The following is a 25,179-nucleotide window of genomic DNA, read 5'->3' as shown; positions in this document are numbered from 1 at the left end:
CTTCAGTTTTAAAATAAATATATCCGTCTCAGTGGTTGAGTTAGAGATAATTCTACAAACCATGTTGTAGTAGGCAAGTGTGTTAAGCTAATGGTATAGTATGTAACCGAGTAACGCACAATGACAATATCACAGCAGTGCAATACCGGCAGATTTCTAAAAACTAATGATCAGAGCGGGTATTGTTGAAGTGCACTTTGCTTGGGATAAGCGATCGGACCGATATTGAGGTCTGGGCACAATTTACACGACTGACATAAAATGAAAATGGGTTATTAGTAGTGCCTTTAGAATATCTCTTAACTGATTAAAAACGTTCTTAAACAGTTTTAAAGGAATTCGCATGTTTCACAAGTTTTGTAACCTGTTGAGTAAGGTCAAGTGAGGCTCTCATTTATACAACTAGGCCTCTCAGCATGGCAGTACAGAAGAATGTAATATCATCTATTTGTGTGCGTATCAATTTCTTTTATAACCGAGCACCTTTGCTCAGATCAAAGCATTCCCTTCTCATGACACCATCTCCGGTGCCCAAGCAGGGGAAGTTAATTTATCAGCCATATAAAAAAAATTTAGAAAAACAACATATATAGTAATTCTAAAAAATCGAATAAAAGCGGCACTCATCAAACGAGTGGGTCTTAGAAGCCACTCCAGAAAGATCTATTTGTGATCCACTGCCTGACCCAGATGAACTAGAGGTTCAAGCAGATCATGCGAAAAGGCTGTTTAAGGCATCTTGAATTTATAAATGGTGAATAAGACTTCATACTGACTATGCATCTTGATATACACAAAGCATACGACTAAGCTGCTAAAACGAGATCCATAGGAATACTATACAAAAACCTTGGAGTACACAATATTTTGAGCTTCAGCAAAAATGAAAAATAGAGGCCGGGGCCTACGTTTGCTTCAAATACTATGTTTTTATACATTTTCGTAACATCATAATATATATACAAAGATAAAAAAAAAGTTGAGCGTCAATACTACATATATTGCCAATAAAATATCTAGATTATAGCAACCAGGACCCACAACTACTCTGTAACGTATCTTACCATTCAATTAAGGAACTGAAAAATTGTAGGGTCGTTTGTAGGACCTACGAAGGGAGCGAAGCTCATCTATACGATTTTCCGCCCTTTCAACTCACACTTAACTTAGCTGGCACGCCGAATCACTACTGTTCAACTATTACGATCTTTTACAATTGTCATTTTTGTATGTTACTGATTCAAATATGACTCCCTGATGAATGATCCAATTAATAATTATGTGATTATACCATTTTATCATTATTATAACTCCTGATGGTTTCTAATTTTATCGTTGTGATATCATGATTTGATTGCCTCACATGCTGTTATACTGCTCGATCAATCGATTATAAGCCACTCCAGTAACGATATAAAGAATAGCTGGTGTTGAGTTCTTCTCTTTTAATGGGTGATGGCTGTGCTTTCCGATAGCTAACGGTCAGTATAGAATTTGCTCTCATTTATTTGGCTGAGGTAAAGGCCAGCGGGTATGACGAGCACGATCAGCATGGGAACTCCTGTATAATCGTCTAATAAAAGCCTATGAGCACCTGATATTGTTTTCGGGTTTATATTCAGTCTGACACGATCTTCATATTAAAGACGCTACGCCTTTTTTCCTCAATATGGCTACACGAAGACCTTTTCTTTCCCAGAAGGTTATATAGCCGGACTAAATTCACGCCGGCTCTTGAAATTTATTCCACTATTCCTTTAACCATCGTTATTCAGACGGCCTTCATTAGGTGAGAACCTGAATCTTTCTACTAGCAACCCAATTTTTTTGTAGAGAAGGTTTTATCGTACACATACTAGGTTACGCTTGACTACATAAACTCGTATGATATAGTAAAGTGTGTATGAAGTTTAAAACTTCGACAATCTCAGTACTTAAAATACTCTCGGCCACTATGCAACAGAAAGTACTAAAAGGAGCCAAAAAATCTATCTTGAATTACGAATCAATTTTTCGGAAAACGCTATTTCTCTCATATCTTAGTTAGTTATACTACTTGGTTTTTCACATTAATCTTTTAAAGTTTAAGGGGAACGATCGAGTAGGATGCTATTGCTGATTACGTTCCAGGACCATCCTGATCGTTGAAGTCTGGTTTCTCGACAGGCTGGGTCATCTTTTTCATGCTCGTAATACAACAGCGTCCACTGTGAAGCTTTCGCGTGCGACAACCAGAGTTGACCAGTAGTTCCATCACCACTTTTTGTACGTTTAATTTTGCATATATTAATGAACGGATTCCTTTACGAGCTACGGCTTACGGCTATTACGAGAATTATAATATGGATTTATGCACGTGGTCGTGATCATTATAACTGCAACTTTTGTTATCGATCTACTACGAGGGCACTTTAATCTGTCGGGATGATGATTTCTCGCGCTTCTGTTGCATCGGTGGACGACGAGGTACCCAGCTTTGGTTGTTGGGCATAACCCCAAACGTAAGCTGTTCTAAATTATCTCGGTAATTACTATCTTACAATATGAATTTCTATTAAAATCACTGGTCATACATAAAAAGTTAGATAAAATCTGCCTTGAAACAGTGCGTGAATGTGTTTAAATATTTAATATTTTAAATAAAATTAAAAAATAAAGCTCACATCTGCGAGGCGATATTCATTTCTCGTGTGGAAATATCTTTGTACCACCTTTCTAATTTCGCCAAACGTGGCTTCTTCCGCAGTCTCTGTGACAGCAAACATACAAGTTTTTTGTGCCAACTTTTTTACAACGCTATTTCTTCCTCCTTACCTTTGTTATCATCAAATAATAATTCCATTAGCGACCAGTAAGACGAGAAGCTTGTGGTGGTCGAGCATTCCGACAATTGCGCCATGCTGAAATTGCTTCAGTTCCGTTTCGTGACTCCTTGGCCAAACTATAGAATCATTGTATCTTACTATAGAAAATAGAGCACACTGTGTGCTAAACTCTAAACTCATTTTTTCTTAACTCACTACATACTCTTGACTTAAGAACTGCTTGTCACAGAATTTCGGCTTGTCTCGAACTTAAAAAGGAATAGCTACAATGTGGGGACGGAACGCATCATTTAAACTACATTACAGCAAAGGATTAAGTTGCTGACTGTAGAAGACGAGGGCTACTGGCTCAAGCCCCGTTATGTGACATACTCATGCATGCCCTATGTAAAATGCATTTTCTAAATATATCAGCCCTCCCGAATTCGTAGTCCAAAGTTATAATTTTGTATGCACTGGTGTATCGCAAATCACTTTGCAAGTGAAGTATATTAAATAATGTCAGAGCAGCCGTTACAGTAGTTTGACATCGCTTTCTCTTATTTAATTTATTGAACTTTTAGCTTAAAGTCATGTAATCTATGTACTGATCGTTAAAGATCGTGAACGGTGGTAAAAATGACTATTAACTTTTCCAGGATTCATGTGTTCAAAGTCTTTACGCACAGTTCCAAGTGATCTTTTACCCTCATTGATGATGTATGATGATGATGATGGAAAGACAAAAGCAGCAGTTCCAAGGAATATTCCGTCTTCGCTTCGGGGCCTACTGGTAGCTGGAAAGGTGGTCGCGTGCGCTGGACCGCAGCTTCCGTCTTGGATTCGCATCCTTAAAGCTCTCTGTTGCGCTGATTCTAATAACGTGAGTTACCCAATTTATCGCTTTTACTTTTACCTTAATCACCGCATTAAATCTAGGGGATAGGTCAAGCAAGATGTCCGTTGTATCTAGTTACATTGTAGCAACTAGATTGGGCAGAATTACCCAAATAATAATTCTTACTCCATTCTAACGCCAAAGCCACTGTTTACAGGGATTATATCTTTGTTACTTATATAACAATAGTGATTATTAGAGTGAAGTTCATTACGATTGTAACTTAAACTACTAAGTTTGCATACAGCTGTAACTGCTTAAAGGTTTTACGGATCCCTAGATTCATTACTGGGCTAACATTTTCTTAATACTATTAAATATGGTATTAACATATTGACGAACTTGGTAAGGTCAACAAAATCGGCCATTTAATTTTGCTAGTTAGTGCTAGAAAAATCTTGGCACTCGATATGAAGGCTAAGTCATTAAAAGCTATTGGGAGTAAAGATATTATCTTAGATATTGTCTGACCAGATAAACTCTCAATATATTGTACCGTTTTTAGTTATGCGTGTGTGTATGTCATTCGGGAAAAAACAACGCCGGTTTGATGAACGTACGACAAATATATATAATTTGATCAGCAACAGAATCGCGTCTTACGATAAAACCACTGGCTATAGTTTCTGATGTGAAAACGTTCTAGACGCAGGGCGGTCGCTCCGAATGCGTACGGGAACATCTTGTGGAAGGTCAACTGCATGGGTACAATGGCAAATAAGAGACCAAATTGTTTAAACCAAAGCACAAAAAAGAAAGATGACGACCGAATCGGATTGAATCCCCTGTCAAGTCAAGAGTGACAAAACCAGCAGATTAGCAGTCTGCGGCGCATAAGATCAGTTTTCATACTGGGCGGGAAAAAGGAAATTCAACTAAAATCTTGCAGTCGACAAATCGGCCTTTAAGTAAGACAGGGGGTGAGATGGCATGGAACATCTCTCTAGTTAGTTTCAAGCTATACTGAAGGTACCCTTGATTGAATTAGATCGTTAGATAAGTGCGAACTGGCTAAATAACTGGAATCAACATTTCGAATTTTCGACAACTCAGGTCAAACAGACCAGGTCACGGCCTGTTAGTGAAGCAAATATTCTAAAGTGTTTTCGTTTTGATACATAGTCTCTAGTTAGATGAGAAGAAGCCCATGATCAGCCCTATTTCTATGTTGGAACAAGCAGCGTCCATATAATCTGTATTACTGTATTAGAAATAGGTAAGCAGGGATCTCAAAAAAAGTTATCCGAAAACGGCATCTTCTCGTTTTGGGCAAAATTGTGTCAGTAAAGGAGGTGGTGTTCTTGCACGGACGAAAAAGTCCATTGCTATTATTCCAGCCGATCTAGTAAGTGAAATATGTGTACCGATATTCCATATTTTCCGTCTGAAAAACTAATAACCAACCGATATGTATTGACTCATTACGTAATTCACGGGTGTCATTGCGTTGTATGTCGGGTGGTCCCTGCTTCCTATGACCTTGAAAACAGCGATGATGCGAGGGTTTATACCTTTAATCGAATGCTCACATCGTCCAACGTTCCCTTTTCTTAATGAGCTGCTACGTTTATAATAACGAGACGACAGAAATTCGTCGCCGTGAAACGAAGCTTTCTGAGCTGCTGTATTGATGCTACCTAAGAAGAAAGCATTTACGCCTTCTAAACTAATGCCTTTTGGGCTTGTTTTTCAGAAAGCTTATATTTTCATTACTGTCTCAATTATATTTTGTAATATTTAGTTGGTTTAGATGCCAAATACTGTAGTTAGGAGATGCGAAATTAGATGCATATTTAATACCAAATGGACGGGGTAGGGAAACTCTTTTTGCAATGTTGAAGTTACGGCTGCGATTATTAGAGAGTAAGTATTAAGTGGTCTTATGATGAATATTGGGATACACTACAATGTAATAGTTTTTTTTTATCACGTTTTGCTTCTCATCCCTAAAACCTTCAAGCTGGTCGTTACCTGCATAGATCGCCTTCACAACTGGCTCAATATTACGGGAAACGTAAGTGTGAACAGAGTCTTCAATGAAGAATAAAGAAGACTTTATTGCGACAACGACGCTTAGCAAGTAAATTATCGCAGGCATAAAGGATTAAACAAAGTTCGACGCTTACATTACATTACAAGGAAGGACGGTCTCGCGGCACCAGTATGAGATGATAGGTGCTCAACAGAAAGCAGAGGTGTTCTACCATTTATTTAAATCAACTACTTGCATACGCACACATCTTCCATGATTTTCGTCCCTACGAGCATACAACGGATCAATTAAATGGACGTATTAAAGAAAGGCTATCGCATTATCGCTTCGCTATGCCGAAGCTCGTGCGTATCGTCAATTTTTCATTCATCCCTTTTTTATGCCGACCAGTCGAACAGTTAAGCTGAGGTGTTCGTAGCCTCCTTTAGGCATGGATTGGAGGAGCTGCGTGAAACGTTCTGTAGACGTTCATGGATATGTACCACTAAACTTCTTCTGATTCAGACGACGTGGTCTTGCTTCGAAGAAGCTGGATTTAGCGGAACGAGCACAATCGAGACAGAAGCGCGGTTCAACGAGCATTACGACAACCATGAATGGCGGTCAGAGCCAGATGATGTTATGTACGTTAAAAGCTTCTGTACACAGGACAGCCAATGCAGGTCCCGGTAATAGTGCTGGAAACAAAGGGAATTACTACGTATCCACTCCAAGCGACCGACATTTCAAATACGTGCAAATCGTGGTTAAAAAGTTGAATCTAATTTGGTTTACCTCTGTCGTATACCTCGTCAGGAAGTAATGGAAATTAGAGAACAGACGCCCGTTACCTCTTGACGCAGCACGGCAACTTGGAGCTGCATTCGCTTGGTAATCGCTACTAACTAGAAAGTTCGCCACGAATAGCTGAAAATACAGAATTGAACTTATTGTTCCAAGTGAAGCGCGTTAGTGTCCAGTCTGAGAAGCTCAAGGTGCATAGGTTAGAATAAACCCACTGACTGGGTCACTGCGGAAGTTATCGTGCCTGGGTAACATGCACGCTCGGAACATGGGTTGGTAAGAAATGTTCTAGACATTAAACAATATAAGAGATCGAATTCGTTAAGAAAGGGTCGTTTTGTCCAACGGAACTCCCAAGTTAACTGTTTCATTTCGGAATCGACTGCGAACTGTCGAAAAAACCTTTTGGCTGAGCCTCTAGTGCCGCAGCCATCTGCTTGACAGTAAAGGTACACTTTAAAAATTATTTGAATTTGTCTTTACGTCCTATCGCGAACAGCCGCCTATTTATAGTTTATAACTATAAAGCTTTTTTTCAAAAATGTTTATTCAAAAGAATAGCCTGCTTCCTGCAAGATGTAGTTATATTCTTAACAGTACTCCATCAGTAGTTTTAACTCTTTTGGAACTGTTATATTATGTTTATATTATTATAGATCTCGGGAGACGTTTCGGCTATTTTTCAGCTATCACTTTTGAAACGATTCGTACTCTATTAGTGGTAACTATTGTCCCGCAGCTGAATTGCCCTATAGCAGTCATTTAAAGATATCTCAGCTGAAGGGCACTATGGATTCATAAAAGGCATATCGCTCTCGGTATAGCTGATTTCAACGATCCAAAATTGTTTCCTTCAAATTAACAGCAAAAGAATTTTGTGGACACTATTCTAAATCCTTTCATTTCCTATTTCATGTTATTTCTAATAACATGAAATAGGAAATGAAACTAAGAGACTTAGAGTCAACTACTGCTTCAGGCGGTGTTAACCATACAACCTGGTTTATTGTACAATATTACTTGTTCTTAGTCTCTAAATAGCTTGAAAAATTAAGTGTACAGTAATTGCATAGGTTAAGTGATCTAAACATGCGTTTTAAATTAACCCCAAAAAAAAGAGTCAAATATTAATTTCTATGCTATTTTAGAGCATAATTAAGGATATTTTATTTTTCAGTCTTGCCTGGCGTTCTTCGCGATCGGTATGCGTCTTGATGCAGAAATGTTTCCGAAAAATATTTTTTCTCTCTTGGAATCGTTACCTCATATAGCTACCAGTAAGGTGAGTTGACGTTTGCTTACTTAAGTTGAGTAAACGAAGCGTAGAGGAACAAATCAAAACATTCATCTCAGATATGATCCATATAAAAATAATTCAATCACATTGTATTAATTATACCATTAACAAGACGCAGCTCTCTTTAGCATGTCCGTGAGCTCATGAGGGTTAAAGCGTGCCAGTTTTTTATGAAGTATAACAAAACTTCTCATCATAAATCCGCCTATATATATATATATATATATATATAGAGAGAGAGAGAGAGAGAGAGAGAGAGCTGCTTACTGAGCATAGAATTCCATGACACTAACTGTTAACTGAGAAGAAAATCCGGACAACATAGAAATTGTGAGAAATCGCGCGTCAGGTAACTAGGTATCAATTAACATAGTTTATTCGATAACTGTGGGTTGAGGCTTGCACGAGACTATGTAAGCTGGATATCGAATCAGCGTTGAGATATTTATATAGGACAAAATCTTTTAGTGGTATTTTTTTATTTATATAACAATTCGTGCGTCTTACGAATATATTAATCATATTACAGCATTATTGCTATACTTACTGTTACTTATCGTACACTCTTATTTAAATGTATGCAGTTCAGTATTTGACATTGGGTCCTAGAATAAGGCCAAGAAGTCCATTTTATTGTCAAATATTAGAGGACTGAGTGGCTGCAGCTTTTAGAATGACGTATCCTTATATCAGTTTCGTCCTACTTGCTCACCGACTCTCATCGGGTACAGCCCGCTAGCGTTGCTAATTTGTAGACATATTTGTAAACTGGTGATGAATAAAGGTGCGTGGTATTCTATTAAATACGTTCAATAGAGATTCAAAATGAACATACTTTATGGACCTTACAAATCTATTAGACATTTGCATAGACCCAGATATATGTTGGGTAACAGGAGAGAACAGATGATGATCATTATTTTACACGAATTGCATCGTTACATCTACGGGTTTAAAATATGTATGGAAGATTAGATGCAGCTTTTTGATGTATAGTAAGGTCTATTTTTCGTTGCGATTGTAAGTCGACGAGTGCAACCCTAGGACTATGTTCAAGAACCACCCAAGACTCAGATCTCGACTTAGCTCTTGGACGACTGGGATTCTGTACGAGGCGTTCGGTGCACTGTTTAAGCCCAATATTTGACCGCGCTTCAGCCTTTTCAAAGCTTTTTTTGCTATCTTCTTTGCGAACGAATTTCATAGTAATGTCACGATAAAGCTAACAAGTTTTAAACATGCTCTAAGGAATTATTAGAGGCGATTTTTTTTATACTTTATGACCTTGGCCTTAGCTTGAGTTGATTTGTAGTTGCAGGCTAGCTTTGATTACGCAGGCAGTCAGATTATGCCGGCTGCAAGTGATGGTGACTTATTCCTAATATTACGAAACCAGCCCCATATGAGGTGGTCTTTATGTTGGGACGTCATTTTTGTATTTGCGAGGGAGACTACTGATGGAGAGAGAGAGAGAGAGAGAGAGAGAGAGAGAGAGAGAGAAGAGAAATTGATTTAGGTTTTGTGTTAAACCTGTTATTTGCTCAATTCCACGCCATCGTCGTTGAAGGTATCCAGCAGTTTTGCAGTACTTTTGTTAAGACCCCTTCTTAAGCAATTTGGTTGGCACGATCGCTCATGAACCGAAGTTAAAAGTCGCTTTGAAGTACATACATCGGCTTTTTTCCCTACTTCATTTATAAATATTTTAGTTTGAAGATTTTACTGTAGATTAATAGCGTTTAGTTCAATTCTGCATAGAATTGATAATCTAGTTGTGCACATTTCTGTTCCTCTCTGTAGTTCTAAAGATACGGTTTACAATACTGTATCAGTCAAAAATGACTAAGTTGCTATAAATATTCAAATAAAGTCCCGGTGTTAAAATAGCGAAAAAAAAGCGCTGTAAGCTTGTGTGCTATTAGTGACTTAATTAAATTTAGTTTGAATTATAGCTCCAGGACCTCCAATTGAGATGGCATTATGAAGGGTATAAATGGACCACTTTCAACTGTATTAGGGTACATTTAGGTCACCCATATAATTTAGAAATCTGACTTGTTGCTCGCTGTAAAATTCAGCGTTCAACAATTTTAAAGGGACCGTATTATTTAAAGTAAGTCGCATACAGTTTACGAATTTTTTAATTTTCGGGGATTATATATTTCACGCCTAAAATGTAAAAAAAAATTAAAAGGGAAGCAGGCAAGTCTCTGTAGATAATTAGATATCATGACACTACTATGCTAGCTATGATTCAGCCACCGAAATTAACATAAAGAACTTGTCTGCTAGATGTGATGAAGCCAAGGCGTTTTTCCTCAGCTCGTAGTTAGCTTTGTGTCGTGTACTGTTCTTGTGCTTCTACCTTTTTTTTTTCTTAAATTAGCACCAACACGATGTTGGTGCTAATTTAATCTACTTAATATAAGCTATACCCTACAACTAAAAAACCAGATCATAAACTCAGCCAGTCGTTGAGATGTGAAGAGCTGCCGTGTTGGTGTAGGGCAACATGTACATATGTTGAATGTTAACGTTTATTAAATACCGATGATGCCTTCGGTACTCAATACGTTTAATTTCGACAATTGCATCTCTGTACCTGATGTAAAGAATGATAGTACAGAGGTTATCATTAAGCCTAAAAATTCAACAAATACATCACGAGTATCGCTATTTTAGATGCTCAAGTAAGTACGGGTATTCCAAATTTGTCTGCGCATATGAAATGTACATACTAGCACAGAAAGTTGAGACACTGCCTTCTTCTATGAAAGCGGACAGCGAAGAAGTCTGTGCGCCGCAAGCCATATCTATATCATGTTTTATATGGTGCTTGATTTGTCTGTTGGCATTCAAAAGAATTCCTAATACGAGGAGGTGCTTAATTGCTCTTTTAATAATCTCTAAACCTTTGTATAGAAACTATTTGGTTGATGTATAATTAATTGATCTTCACGTTTATCTAGCATTCTCTTCCATAAGCCCACTAATAAATGCTACTAAAGGGTCCAGACTGAAAAAATTTTCTGGCGAAAAAAATGCATTATCGATGCGTCTTAAATATTAACTTTTGCTTAGGTTAGAATCTTTGTAATGTAATTCTAAATATTTATATAAAGTAGTAAATAAATATAAAAAAATGCTATGCTGAATTTCGTGGATTTGATGTCTGAGGAAACTGCCGAAAGGATTTTCAGAGGTTCAACAACGGCACTTCGGATCTGGAGGATGCTCGATTTTATAGATAAAGTTCATTGCGCTTCTTGACAATTTCATGCAAAAGTCAAAAATCATCCTTTCAAGTAATAGGAAACCGCAGCCTTCATTTATTATTCAGCTTTTTGAGAAGCGTTACTAGGCGGTCAGACAACCTTTGCAGCAGACGTATAAAATTGTCATTAGCTCAATCTATTTGCAAGGTGAGGCAACCATAAACTAAAAACAATCTATCGATATAAAGTAAATTTCGGAGCTACAATTGGATTATGAGCTAACCTACCCTTAAAAATTATATTAACAAACAAAGTTGATAGTATGAGGGGATGGCAGTGATGATATATGAGCCGAAAAATTGATTTTCGCTAGTTTTTGAAGAAAAAATAAGTTCGCTTTGCAGATAAAATAGAATAGCATTTTAGGGGATGATATGAAAAACTTGTAACCCATAAGCTTTTTTTAATGATGGGGGATAAACTTTGTTACTTAAACCGTCATTAATTGATCAGCCTGGACTGGGTTAATATATCTTATTGCAATAGTATCTTCCTTTTTGCTGTCGGCAGATTTGCAAGTGATACTAATAATTTTTGTACATCTAATGGTACTGAACTTTCGTTAGTTTTCCGTTTAGAACGAAAAAATTTGGCCTGCACTTGGCGCTTATGCCGTAAAGATGCAAATGTTTAAGCATAATTAAGACTAACCCGTCTCTGACAATCATCATGATTTTCACGATTTAGGTAGTTTTTTTGTCCAGTCTGCAAAAACTGTTCTATCAATGATGCGTTTTTTCATTCCAGACGTATTTTATGGCCAGCATTGATACATTCTCTGGCATCAGTTGATTCGTAGTGCGGTATACTTTTCTGGGACAAAAGATCTCAACCGAGAGTAGATTTCAATTTAGGTTAAGGTTACGCTATACATTGTCTTTAAATATAGGCATTACTCTAGATAGCAGACCAATAGGGATGTCAGACAACAAGTGCAAAGCAGCTTTTCCCTCTCCAACTGACACGCGCTATTGGTTTTACTTGTAGATAAAATTCTATTTTATCTGAAGGCTGAAATAGTCTGGCACCAATACTTTCCTGTGGAACACGTTAGCTATGGCACAGTAAAAAGCTTTAATATAATGTCTGTTCACGTAAATTAAATTTAATTAATTTGGCATCTCCTAACAAAGTCGAATAGATTACAAAATTGAAAGACGTTCAAAAGTGTCCGACCCGAGCAAGTAACGTGGCAGACCCATAAAACGTTGCAAATAACGGCTGCTAACGTTTACATCAGCTTAATACCAAAGAAAAAAGGCAGCGGTTGCAAATTGCTTAAGGAAATTATCAAAATCGGCGTGGGGGGAGGAGGAGGGGAGAGGGTGCAGGAGCGCTAAAAGCAAATATGAATAACTTGAGGACGTTATTTAAAGAAAGGTCATCTCATCTCATAAACAGCGGCATATAGTAACAAAGTAACATTTCGGAGCTTCCTTGAAAATGTTTCTTTCGCCGAACTTTGTCATCCCTTAATAAATCAATCTCGAAATCTATATACACTTAAATATAAAAATATAAGATTTATTAAGCTGTTACAAGCGAATCTGATGCACTTTGAAACTGTATAACTTTTTAAATACGCGTCGCCAGCAGATGAAATTTGGCTGGTAATTTCTTTAGTCTTCAAAAATATTAGCTAATAAAGACGATGGAATTTATTCCATTCAGAAAAATTAATTCAGAAAAAAAACATCTTTAATCTTAAAACTCAACGCCTAATGGTCAGGATTTTATGTCTGGAAAACCACAGCGCTGCGCAATATTACTGAAGTTTTAGTGAAAACATAAGCCAAATAGGCCTTAAGCGAAAGTACGGTACGTGGATAATGCAAACTTTACAAAAATAGAGACTGTAGTGTTGAGAACTGGCGAGGAACGAACCAGATGTTGGTACCCAAAGGACAAAAACGCATCGCTGCAACCAAGGAAATTTTGATAAAATCAAAGCTTGGGCTCAAGGTCTCTGTTGGTCGAAATTGGAACCGACACAACACATGTGACGTGTTGTGGAGCTAAACGCTAAAAATGCGGGAACAGAGTAAAAATGAGCCGCCTCGTATATTGATTCCAGGCCATTTGAAAATGTATGCTGTACATTACACGTGCGATTTGCAGAGCTTTGGATTCATTGCGGAGCATTGGATCGGCATAAACGAAACATCGTTCAATTTCTACCTCCAGCCGGAAGGGAACCAGGAAAGAGAATAGCGTCGCTTTGGGGAGAAGTCGAGTTTAATGGCAGTGCCAAATAGGTTTGGACGTAAAATGATGGCAGTATTTGCAACGAACATTAGAGGCATCTGCTAGTACACATCTACCACCATAGATTAAACACTGAATGCAGCCAGCTACGTCGAGTTTTTCAAAAAAACTCATGGACCGTTAGCACGGCAATCAAAGGCACACAGTCTGGTTACTTGATGACGACGCCCGAACTCATCGCGATGTTTCAATTATTTCCTGGCTTGAGGAAAGGAACATACAACATTATCCTCAAACCTATATAAATCTGTGTAATTGTAAAGTTTTTAGCCCTCAAGACGACAATTAATCGGAAAGTATATTTCACCTTCGAAAAAGCTATTGACAGTAAATTACATATGATAACCCCAATAGTAGGTACATGGCTGTTCAAGGAATGTCAGAGCGCTGGGGCGGGTGTGTAAAAGATATAGTACCGCTGATACATGTTAAAAAATGATCACTCGCCTAGTGTAAAAGTTATCAAATTTCAAAGTCCCTCCATATTATTTGGCCGATATCGAAATTTTGTTCTATATATAATATATATGTGCATTGTATGGTTCTACACAGATGTCTGCTGTATTGATCCGCAATATGCTTATTGCCATGTGGAGTGGCGGTGTATCGGGAGCTTCTGCAGTCTCACTCTCGAGTTTAGCCGTCGTTTTGCTTTCACGCTTGTACGTGCGTCATAATGCTTTAATACTACCTACCTTGCTCCGTGTGATCAGTAGTGGCTCTGAGGATGTTCAGCCTAGCTTGGCGCTTGCTGTTGCAAAAGCTCAGGCAATAAAAACCGTCATACAACACAGGTGAGGTCTTTCGCTAGGCACCAAATGTATATACAGAGTGAATCAAAAAACACTGCACAGTTTTTTTTCGCATTAGAAAAGTTTTTATTTCACATCTGTGAAGGTAACAGGAGATGCGCATAGTATTGCAATCAACAGTAAATTTAATTGTGCAATTTAGTATGTCTATAATATCAGGTTATAACCATACTTTTAGTGACTTTAGAGTATGTTTTAGTTTATAATATTCTCACAAAGTTTTGTAGGAGAAATTATATTAGGGTGTCCTTGCTACAGACATATTATATAGTTGAATTTGTCTTCTTGCGATAATTTATATATTTTCCGCTACTGTAAGAGATTCCAGCTGAAGACAAACTTTCCTGCTTATATATATAAGTAAAAAATATATCCGTGAATAAATATAAACGTATCTTCTTCAGATGCGTAGATATATATTCACGTTTTCTAAATCCAAATTTTTTATTATTACCGAAGATTTAAGTAGAATTCATCTTTCCTTGTTTCCTCGGTTTCTCCCCCCCCCCCCCGATTGTGTAATTTCTATATATATATATATATATAATATATATATATATAATATATATATATATATATATATAATTGTGTAAAAACAGAGCGTAGGACACATGAGAAAACGGTGCAAATATTTTTATTTCCAAAAAACAATGCCATGAAGAATAAATCTATTTGTATTGTCGTTTTGTACGCCGTTAAGCCATATGCACACAAAAATATATGCGCTTTTATTTTTTACAACTAACTACTTTTTTTAGCAAGTACTTAAAAAGTTGTACTTACGAGTACTGTACAAAAGTACGATTTGCGAGTATGATAAAAATTCACTGATTAAAGTCTAGTGCTGCGGACACATTTTTGATAGCGACCGCGCAGTGTCCATTGTAAAGCGATAGCAGCTTTTTGGACAGTCCCAGCATCGCCCATCCGACCCTCATCCCCACCACTGCGTTATCTTAAAATGCCTGCTGTGCGAAAACCCTCATCAGTACCTGTAGGGATTCCGCGCCTGCGCAGCTCCATGGCGTTGCATCGCCTAGCGTTCTCGCACGTGGAGAGCTTTCTTTCTCAGTAGCCTAAAGGAAGCCCAAAAAGCGTCTTTTTAAAGTTCTCGCTTATGGTTTTGCCAAAGTAAAATGCCACTTGGGCCAGTGGTCTAGGAAAGCCTAAGTTTCTTAACACAAGGAAACCGAGTCTGCACGCCGCAATCTGGACTATCTGCCAGGGAATGCCTATTAGCCGCCTTGACGTAATCCATCTGATTTTGCTTAGTGATCTTCCGCGATGTAAGTTAGGTCATGTAGAGGCTGTACCAAACCCCCGGAAGAGCATGGCAGCTTTCAGGGCGCGAATTGCAGGTTTCGAGTAAATAATAAATAATCGACCATTATCAAAATATGGGAAGACCTGTCACCCGAAAAAGTCCATCAAGTACGCTCACCTTCGTTCCGAAGCCGGCACCGGGTGCCCTCTGGAACCTGGTTTCACAGTTGTCAAATCTTACACCAGGCCACCATCATGCATACCAGCGACTTCAGCACGTTTCAGGGGAAAAACACTCCTACATTTCTTATAACGTGTTCCGAAGGCCAACGTGTGCTATTTCAGCAGAATGGTGCTATTTTCAGGGGGCGTGGAACAGTACGACTTTCCTATTGATTCTGCACGCCGCCAGACTATCCTTCAGCACGCATGCCGGGACGCGAGATCCCTTTTCACTTGGTCACACGTACGCAGACGAGAATCGTGCATTTAAGCTTTCCGCATGCCAGGCCATCCTTGACCGGGACGCGAACTCCGGTCCTTTTCTCACCTGGTGACACCTGTGCAGGCGAGAATAATTTTTCTGTACTTTCCGCATCCTGTTCACATCCAGGCCATCGTTCTGTACCAACGTACGTGAGTATGCTGTCATAGCTGACTGCATACTCACGTTCATGCTAGCGATACTCCTCTTATCGGCGACTTCAAAGTTAATTTCCAAGATTCTGCAGATATTAGGTCAATTGTAAGCAGAGGTTCATTTTATTTTAGGTAGAGGTTCGCTTTATTTTAGGCAGAGGTTCACTTCACCCTTTAGACACTTTATTGCAATGCTATCGGTGACCACTTTGAAACACGCTATTTCGCCAAAACTAATACAACCTTATCGATGGTCCATACTACTTACCTTGGAGTAATAACTCCTGGCGTCGGTGTCGCCTAGCCTATGCGACATTCTGCTCGTACTTGAATCAGCACGGTTTTTAACAGTCTGGTTACATGGCGTCTGTCTCTAGAATATACTGCAAGTAGCACGAGATAGTTAAATATCATCTTGGCCCTCTGCATCTGGGTAGCTTTATCGTGATAGCCGTCGCAAACAATGCGGCGTGAAGCTGGTTCATGGTCTGGCAGAGTCTCATATAGATCGGTAGTAAAAAACAAAAGCAAGTCCTTAATCGTTGCAAACGAACCATTCCAGGATATCTTGGGGGTCCAGGGAAGTCTTGTTGGCCTGTAACACAAGTACACCATTTCCGGGGTTGAGAAAGAGCATACTGTGTGTGTGGAAATGTGTATACAAGTGCTTCGAAACAGACGAAAGCTATGTCTGATATGTCAGAATCCGGATGACTCCATGAACCTCTGGAACATGGCGAGCGCATAGGCGAGGCTATATATACCCATCGCGAAGCATAACTCGAATCCATTATGATCTACATCAAGGGTGCGATGCGTCGCAGCTGAGCGTCGATTGGCGGTCATAGAGGTATACGGTACAAAATCGGTATGGGTGATTTTGTTCCGGCTCCCCGAAAAGATGCATGTACGTATCGCCACTAAAAGCTTAATAAGCGACCGTGTTGTTTTGCCGTCGAGAAGAAAGATAATTTATTTGGCTGATTCTAGCAGGGCACAATGGACCTGATGTCAACGTACGTTCGTACGATTTTTTATCCGAACGGGATGGTTTTCTAAGTTTGTAAGTAGCACTTTGATGTTAAGTGCTACTTATGTATACAGGCTCACGACGCTGTACGGTAATGCATATGCACCGGCTGGAAAAAAGGCCTGTGTGCAGCACATTCAAGGGTAATATGGTACCCGGATGGATTATTTGTGTCGTCATGTTCAGCGCATGTATATTTGCAATGACTTCACAACAATAATTAGAGTGTGTCTGAGAAATGCTGAACCTTTCTCGAATTAACTTTATGCCTTAAACTTCATCTCTTCTAAACCTTTTAATCCAATTCTTAGATTTACGCATTATTGAGCTTGCCGCCGACGACGAAAACGCTTTGTTCCGCTCATACTTGATAAACATGAGAACCGCCCCTAGCACCATCAGGCCGTCCGCAGAAGGTAGTAATCTAACCAGCCTGGACGGTAGAAACCGATGTTCGGGTAAACAAGCGACGAAGGTCTCGAGCGTGACGCCCGCTTCCGTCATATCCCCGTTACACACGTCCAGATATCTGCCTTGTGCTAGCCGACGTGCTGTTTCCGCATGCAGTAGACTCTCAACATTGCTGTCCATCTGTTCTATTTTGTTTTCAGTGGACGCTTGGCTGCCACTAAATATAATGAACAACGCAGCTGCTGGCGGCCAACTTGGATTTATTCAACATTAAACGATACCTTGTATAGTGCTTGCTAGCCTCATTTAGTTAGTCAAAATAAGATTATTTACATCTACTGCGAGGAGATACACACACATATTAGCAACCTATGTAAATTAAAACAAACAATCAGAGCCGTGTGTTAATTTAATTTATATTATATATTATTTTATATTTAGTGTTATGAGTTTGGTAGTGGTTTGTCCGGCACGAGAGCATTTGGCAAAAGCTATTCTATATATACCTATATGTTATTATGAGAAAGAAGGCGTAAAGGTAGGTCTACAGTTGAAGCGCAGGCAGTGATTGTCTTTAAAGAAAAGACGCTAATGTTTTCTTTTTATTTACCGTCACACTAGTGACTACTGAGTTACCATTAGAGGAAGAGTCTCACATGTTTGTAATGTGCCCACAATATTCACACACACATTGCGCCATTTCATGCATCCGCAATGTAGGCTTTCGCCTTGAAAACGTATCTAAATTTATACGCAGAAATTTCATACGTTATATTTTTAGCGATTAGGCGACTTAGAATCATTGCTTATTGTAAAATATACCTAGTTACCACGTAGTGCCCTGATGCCTCGTCTTTTTTAGCGAAAAAAACATAACTTTGTGCTTTTTTTCTACAGCGTTGCAGGATATGCTTTATCGATAACTATCGAAAAAAACCTACCTTATGTTTTTTTCAAGCATTGTTATTTCAAGCTGGTTTAACAGTTCATCAATTACCAAATAGGAATAATCTTAGCGTAGTAAAAAATTGGAAAGCTTCGACAATTACGAAGCAATTATTCTTCGAAATCTTGCGGACGGATCCCACCAATTTAGAGTTAGATTTTGTGAGTCGCTTGTTTGAATAGCCGAACCTCAGACGTAATCAGCGAGGTGATATTCCATACGACTACGCCTAAATGATAGCTCGAAATGTATAGAACTTTGCTGCGAAGTGAAAATGGCCATAAAACGAGTGATGTGCACGTGAATGAGGTGGTTCATCATGGTACGATTGGCAGGTCATGGCATTCGATCGGCGAAACTGACATTCTCAGATTCTTGTTTATATTTCAGCAAAGCGTTTCAGACAGAAAGGTTAAACAGAATCTGATGATTTGTTTTTCTGCCTACGCAGAACTTGGTGTCACGTGTTAAAAGGAAAAGCAAACAAGACGCCTACGCATATATGGTACGGTAGCTTCAAAGAGTTGTTTTTATTGAGGCAATAAGGAATTAGAAACCCTAATAAGAAAATACACCGATTCAGTGTGATCATATTGTGTTGTCCAAAAAGCATTAACCGTTTTTACAAGCATTATCAGAAAAAATCACATGGAAATTTCCATGTGAAAAACGCTCCTTGTAGTGGTTGACCAAAAAGTTGATGTGCGAAGGTGGAGCAGGACCACCGGCAAGTAACTAAATATTCTACACCAAATAGTCTTAAACTTTTTGAAGAAAGCTGGCTACGAGATAAAATTCGATGTTTGGCTGCGACACGAATTGACGTAAAAGAACTTACTCGGTGGCCTTTCCATCTGCGTAACTGTATACAAATACAATGAAATTAAACTATTTTCAAAGCAGTTGGTCATGGGTGATGATGACAAGTGCATCAGGTACAATAAAGAAAAAAAAAAACACATATCGTGGCGAAGTTCAAACTGACGCCAAAGGAGGTGATGTTATGCACTTGGTAGAATTGGTAGAACGGAACGTTGCATTTTATGTTGCCATCGCATGGATAGACAGCTGTGAAGATTACAACAAGGAATTGGAAAGAATGCTACCGGAACTACCAAACAAAAAAAGCGTCGTCTATGCTAGACAACATAAATATTTAGCTACTCGGCAAAAATTGAGAGAACTTGAATGGGAAGGTTATAATCCCTTCCCACCAGGTCATCTGTTTCGTCTCTGCTGAGCCCCCTTAATAACCCTAATTTAGCTACTTGTCATACTTTTTCATCAAGAAAGCATGGGAATTCAACACTAATGAGATTAGAGTGATACCAGAAAAACGGCAAAAAGTCATCGGTCAAAGTAGCGTATATTGAATTAATGATAGTTAGAAATATAAATAGAACCTATTTCAATTTTAGTTTGAAAATGGTCCGTACTTTTCGACAACCCAACATACGTGCTGCTAAATATATATAGGAACAAAAAAAAGTTAAAATCGAGTTTTTCCTATTTTAGCATATAGCTTAATGCAGGAGCTTTCCACGAGTATCAGTAGGACGACCATGATTTTTAACAATTATCCTTTCCATTTAAATGTACGCAATAAAGCTATTCTATATAGCTTATGCAGGTAGTTGCAGACGTCCTTTATGCAGTGTTTGGGTGGATTTTAAAACATGGATCTATTCTCTGACGAAGGGTAGTTGAAGGTTTGAATGTTATGATCTCTCAGAACCGCTCCTGGTTTCAGCCGATAACAGAACAAAACCCATACGGTTCTAATTTATGTGATAGGTTCGAGATGGTTTGGATAACACGTCTGCAAAATATCAGCTTCGCAAGTCGGCACATGGCAATAGTCATTATATGGTATATCCCACATTGAACAAAACTGCAAAACGTTGTAAATACCTTACTGTAAGCGTTAGTGGATAATCACACAAAGCTCGTGCTTCTATGCTGTCTAAGCTCACCTTTCCTCGTAGAAAAAAAATACTAGAATGTATTATACCAGTTACCATAAAAACATTAAAGTTTTAAAAACATAATTATAAAATCGTTATATTGGCCTCACGTAAAAGACCAAAAGCACGCGTTGCATTAGTTCATCATATTTGTATGAATGTATCTATGTCACTTATGTGTTTATTTTATTGATATATATATACACATACATATACAATACAGTTCTTCTTAGAAGACATAACATGTAGGAGACGGATTTGGTTTTTTCATCGAGACGGATCATCGTTTTTTCATTCATAGATTTCGAATTTTGACAGTTATTAAACTTCGTACAGACACGTAACAGTTACAGTTGACGTCCTTCAACTTCGTTTTCACAGCTATTATATCTCCTAGTGCGGGATAAAATGCGGGATCCGAAAAAGCAGACTTCGATTTTCATTTGTGTCCTGCTAGCTCCTTTAGCAATTTGCAGTTTTTCTGATTGCATTTGGCATTATACGAGTTACGGTCATGGCTTTGTAGAAAGCCAAGTCGATCAGTATCGTAACGAAATATATTAAAGGTGAAATCATTTTTGCTTGTAAAGTAATTCTTGAGAAATGTGTAACCATTGAGCTCGTATCAATGGCCGTGGTTCTCCTCTTTACCGGAGTATCCTTAATGCTGATCGAAACCAATATGCGTGGAACAGCAGTCCGACGAACAGCGTGCCCTTTTTAAAGCTAAGACGTTATTATAGAGCTTCTTTATTGCTGCTAGAGGTTGAAAATCGGACGCTCTAGCTTAGGTATTCTTAGAAGAACGTTACGGCTTCGTGCTAGTCTATTTATCAAGCACTCCAAGTAGAGTTGACTTCGAAACGTGCAGTGCAATCCCGGCAGATGCGGCCAGGGTACCGGTAATCAGAAGTCCTAGCACACATTGCATTCATTGCATGCAGCTTGTTCGAACAGCCACATAGGTTCTTGAAAAGATTCACTGCTTTTACTGCATGTATCTCTAGAACTCCTTTTTCCTTGATCCATTTTTTCCTGTTTTCAAATGTCTAGGAATAAATGTATCATTGAATTACGTACTTAACGCATTATCCTCTGCAGATGTTGGCTTGGGTCTGCATATTTCCATAGCCGAACAAAGAGTTTCTAGTGTGCACACAAAGTTTTTTTCATTGAATGATGCAAAATGAATGTCATGCCTAGTTCTCAGGCAGCTCTCAAATTTACTAATTAGGGATGAAAACTTTGTAAATGCCTTTGACATTAAAAAGTCGTGCCGCGTGCTTATCCAGTATTGGCAATGACGTAAAATACATTTTCTTAACGTTAAGATAAAGGTCTATAAGCTGACAACGAATCAGATAGTTCTTCAATAATTGCCATCAATCTTTTTAATGCTGTTCACTCTTCCCAGTGCGCGAAATGTCATACATATATACATATATATATATATATATATATATAAACTTTCATACAAACTGTATTCGGTTTGTAAATCATTATTGTCTAAAGTTGGAACTTCTGAAAAATTGTACTCAGTCCACCGTTGCTATTTATTTCAGCCCATGGTTACACGGCTGTGATATGCTTCCGTGGTTGTGCCGGTTGATGACTGTCCGATCGCCGGAAATGACGGCTATATTTCCGCTGTGTTTGGATGGTGTTCGTACTTTAATTGAGTGCAAAGTCGTTACTCTGTCGTCATTTATAGAGAAATTTTCCGAATGCTTCTTCACCGATTCTAGGCCTCAGGTCAGGGCTGCGTTTTATGAATTGATCGGTGAGTATTAATAGGAAGCTTAAAAATTAATTCTGTCATAATGCGCTTGTCATAATTTTAAACTGTTGGGCTCAAGTAGCCTATTCAAACATATTTGAACTACCTCAGAGTAAATAGGATATTTTTAGCGGATTTGTCCTGAAATCCAATTTTTCCAGCCCCTAACAATAAATGTTTATTCCCTTAATTACACTACCCCCTACTAGTACTAACGGCATCTTATTTGTCGACTTGAAAGCTTCCACTGTTTTTCATTCATTATTTCAACATTTTGTACACATTTCTTTGAATATTTGTTATTGAAGTATATATAACAATATTGAAGTTTGAGCGGTTGAATAATTATGACTTACATTTAAACTAATGAATTTTCGAATAGGCTACTATAAGTTGTTGTGTATCTTGCATGCGGTCATCTTTCCAAAATTCCTTATTCTTAAACCAGAACCAAGGGGCAGCGCAGACGAAGTGCGTTCATTAGAAATCATAGTAAAAATAGATAAGGTTTGAGAAGCCTTTTAAAAGGAAAAGGTTTTTAACCCAGCGTTAACTATCGGTCACTATCATTTTGTTTACGTTGTGTAACTCCACTGAACTGAGGATAAATCCTAGGTCACATGTCCGAAAGGTTTTTCCACATAAATTAATTAAAAGGAAATGCTACCCGCGCCCACAAATTCCTATTCTTCGATGGGTCAGAGAGCATTCAATAGCGACACAAGTAAAAATATAGATTGTTATGTGCTACAACTTAAATACCTAGTTAGCTACAGATTAAAGCAAAGTGCAAATGGTTCAATAGTGATTACATACATGTTCACACGCTCAAAAAGTCTCGGTGATGGTAAGCCTGTCAACATCGACGGTGAGCGATATCGAAAAAATATCTAAGAAGATTTTGTATCGAAAAGCACGTCAGCGAAGTCACGAGGACGCTCAGTTAGTGGAACCACCGAGTGCCGGTGTAACAGTAAAAACAGGCTAACTGAAGCAGAGTCACAAACCACCAGACACATGGCAGTATACATATGTTGAGGAAAAGGCTAAAAGGGCAACAGGGTTTTGTTTGGCAACCCTAAACACGGGCAGCAATCTTCCGAAATAAGAAACAAACTAACACAATTAACCCATTAGGTATATCATTTTTTTAGGTGATGGCGTGAGAACACATTTCCGTACTAAAATTGTTTAAGTGTGAACGAAAAACCAGAAGATGAAAAAAATGCCTTGGTAGTTACGTTAGTTTGTGAAGACAGTTGGATGGAACTGTTTAGTCAAAGGCAAAACATCAAATTGATTTATTAGATATTCGCAAAATGAGATCTGAAGAGGTTAATCTTTCTTATCGGCTGGCAGTCAGCCGTAGTAGAATATTTATTTACAATCTTATTCAGTTCGTATTATTCAGTCACGCTAATCAAGCGGGATATCCTCATCCCGCGACCAGTCTTGCTGTTTGCATCTTTCGACGATTTGTGATTTTTTTTAACCAGTTTCAACTGAAGATGCGTGTCGCAACCAGCAGAGTGAAGGCCTTTCCAATGCCGTCTCGAACGCTTCACTTTGAGTGAGCTGATATCTTTGAACATGAATGCATCCGGCACTAATAGTGTACGCATAGCATATCAAACTAAGCCTCGCCGTTGGTTCCTTCATCGTCTTTCCAAGCTGAATTGGTCATCGCACCAACCTTGTAAAAATGTGGGTCTCTGTTACCCCTTTTAGCCCGTATTCGTTTTTTTGGCTTCGTAGGCCGCTGAGAACTTTTGATAACAGAGAACGTAGATTTTTCACTTTAGGCCACCATGTGTTTTGTTTAAAAGGGTCAAGATTACCAACCCCATCGTCCGCTACGACTTAATTTAACCGCAGCATTTCGATGGGATATGTCGAGTGCGGCTTGCAAGTAAATGAATATTTCGTACAAGTATAAATGCGGACTACCAGTAATGTCGCTGAATAGGTTGCAAAAAGAATTGAACTAGCAGAGTACTGCAGCTGAAAGGCCTGCTGTTTTTCTGAAATGATGTCCAAGAACTGAAGATATGGCCAGAGGAGATCTGTGAAGGGTGAGATAAAATTTTATAACAGTTCCCCGTCGTCCGGAAAATTTCTTCCGGACATTGATAGCAAAGCTTTTGCCATTATAACGGAACACGGCCATCCGTTAGACGAGCGTTAAAAGGGCTGGTTAATATCGAGTTCGGAAGAAAGCCTCTTGTAAATGCTCATTGTGGATTGAGTTAGAGCCAGAGTTTTTTCCCGGGGTCTTTCGCTGATGGGCATCGTTTTTTGTATTTCAAAGTTTCAATGTATGTGGCATAGTGCAAGCATTTGCCAATCCATATATCTACGCAGAACAGACGGTCCTTGGTGAAGTCTTGACCAATCAGCATACATCTAAGACATTACTTGGCTGCTAACATTAAACGCTTACTTTGGCTGAGACTATAGCTTTCTAGCCGTATAACCGCAACCGTGTCTTCTCTAGCAACCGTTCTTGTTGATCCTTTCGATAGCTCTCTAGTCTATAAATTAGTGCTCGCCGTAAACTCTTCTTCAAAAGCAGTAGGTGCAGCGCAGGGTACTGCGATACCACTGCCTTCGTGGCAAGATATCCGCGTCCTACAGTTCTGCAGATATCGTCGAGCCACGGCTAGTGATGACGGCGTTAAGGATGCATTGTCATCCTAAGCATGGAAGGTTATTTTTTTATGTGTATACTGTTGCTGAAGGTGAAAGAAATCGGGATCCATCAAGAGCTGTGGCCAATGGAACTTGGAGCATTGGCCGCCTCTAGCTTTAGCTGCACTCCTACAGGGACATGCCACTCAAGCTCTTAATCTTTCTCTAAATAGGTTTATCGGCCCAGAAGTTCAGTTACTCAACCATTCGCTCAGGCTATACATAGCTACAAATTACGAAGCACCTTGGTTGCAAGTACAAAATTTCGAAATTTGAGTGAGATTCTGAGAAACGCGTTCTTCATGTTTTCCATATGGGTCGAGGAGACGGATTG

The 25,179-nt window shown here is 38.7% G+C and overlaps 1 protein-coding gene across 8 annotated transcripts in view; it reads left to right on the top strand.

Moving 5' to 3' along the window:
- The window catches only part of LOC111254977 (uncharacterized), a 144,198-nt gene that overhangs the window by 28,557 nt on the left and 90,462 nt on the right, over positions 1-25,179 (top strand). For all 8 annotated transcript variants that reach the window (XR_015317636.1, XR_015317635.1, XM_086975611.1 and 5 more), the window contains 4 exons: positions 3,464-3,687; positions 7,656-7,760; positions 13,868-14,109; positions 21,943-22,160. Coding sequence is in view for 6 of the 8 variants with exons in the window: in XM_086975611.1 (XP_086831737.1) it covers positions 3,464-3,687; positions 7,656-7,760; positions 13,868-14,109; positions 21,943-22,160 (789 nt within the window). In the remaining 2 variants the exon portion in view is untranslated. The remainder of the gene's footprint in view (positions 1-3,463; positions 3,688-7,655; positions 7,761-13,867; positions 14,110-21,942; positions 22,161-25,179) is intronic.

The sequence above is a fragment of the Varroa destructor genome, unplaced genomic scaffold (genome assembly GCF_002443255.2).
Source record: "Varroa destructor unplaced genomic scaffold, Vdes_3.0 BEIS01000007.1, whole genome shotgun sequence".
Classification (NCBI taxonomy): domain Eukaryota; kingdom Metazoa; phylum Arthropoda; class Arachnida; order Mesostigmata; family Varroidae; genus Varroa; species Varroa destructor.
The sequence above is the reverse complement of the archived record's forward strand: the minus strand, read 5'-3'. Positions and strand labels throughout refer to the sequence as shown.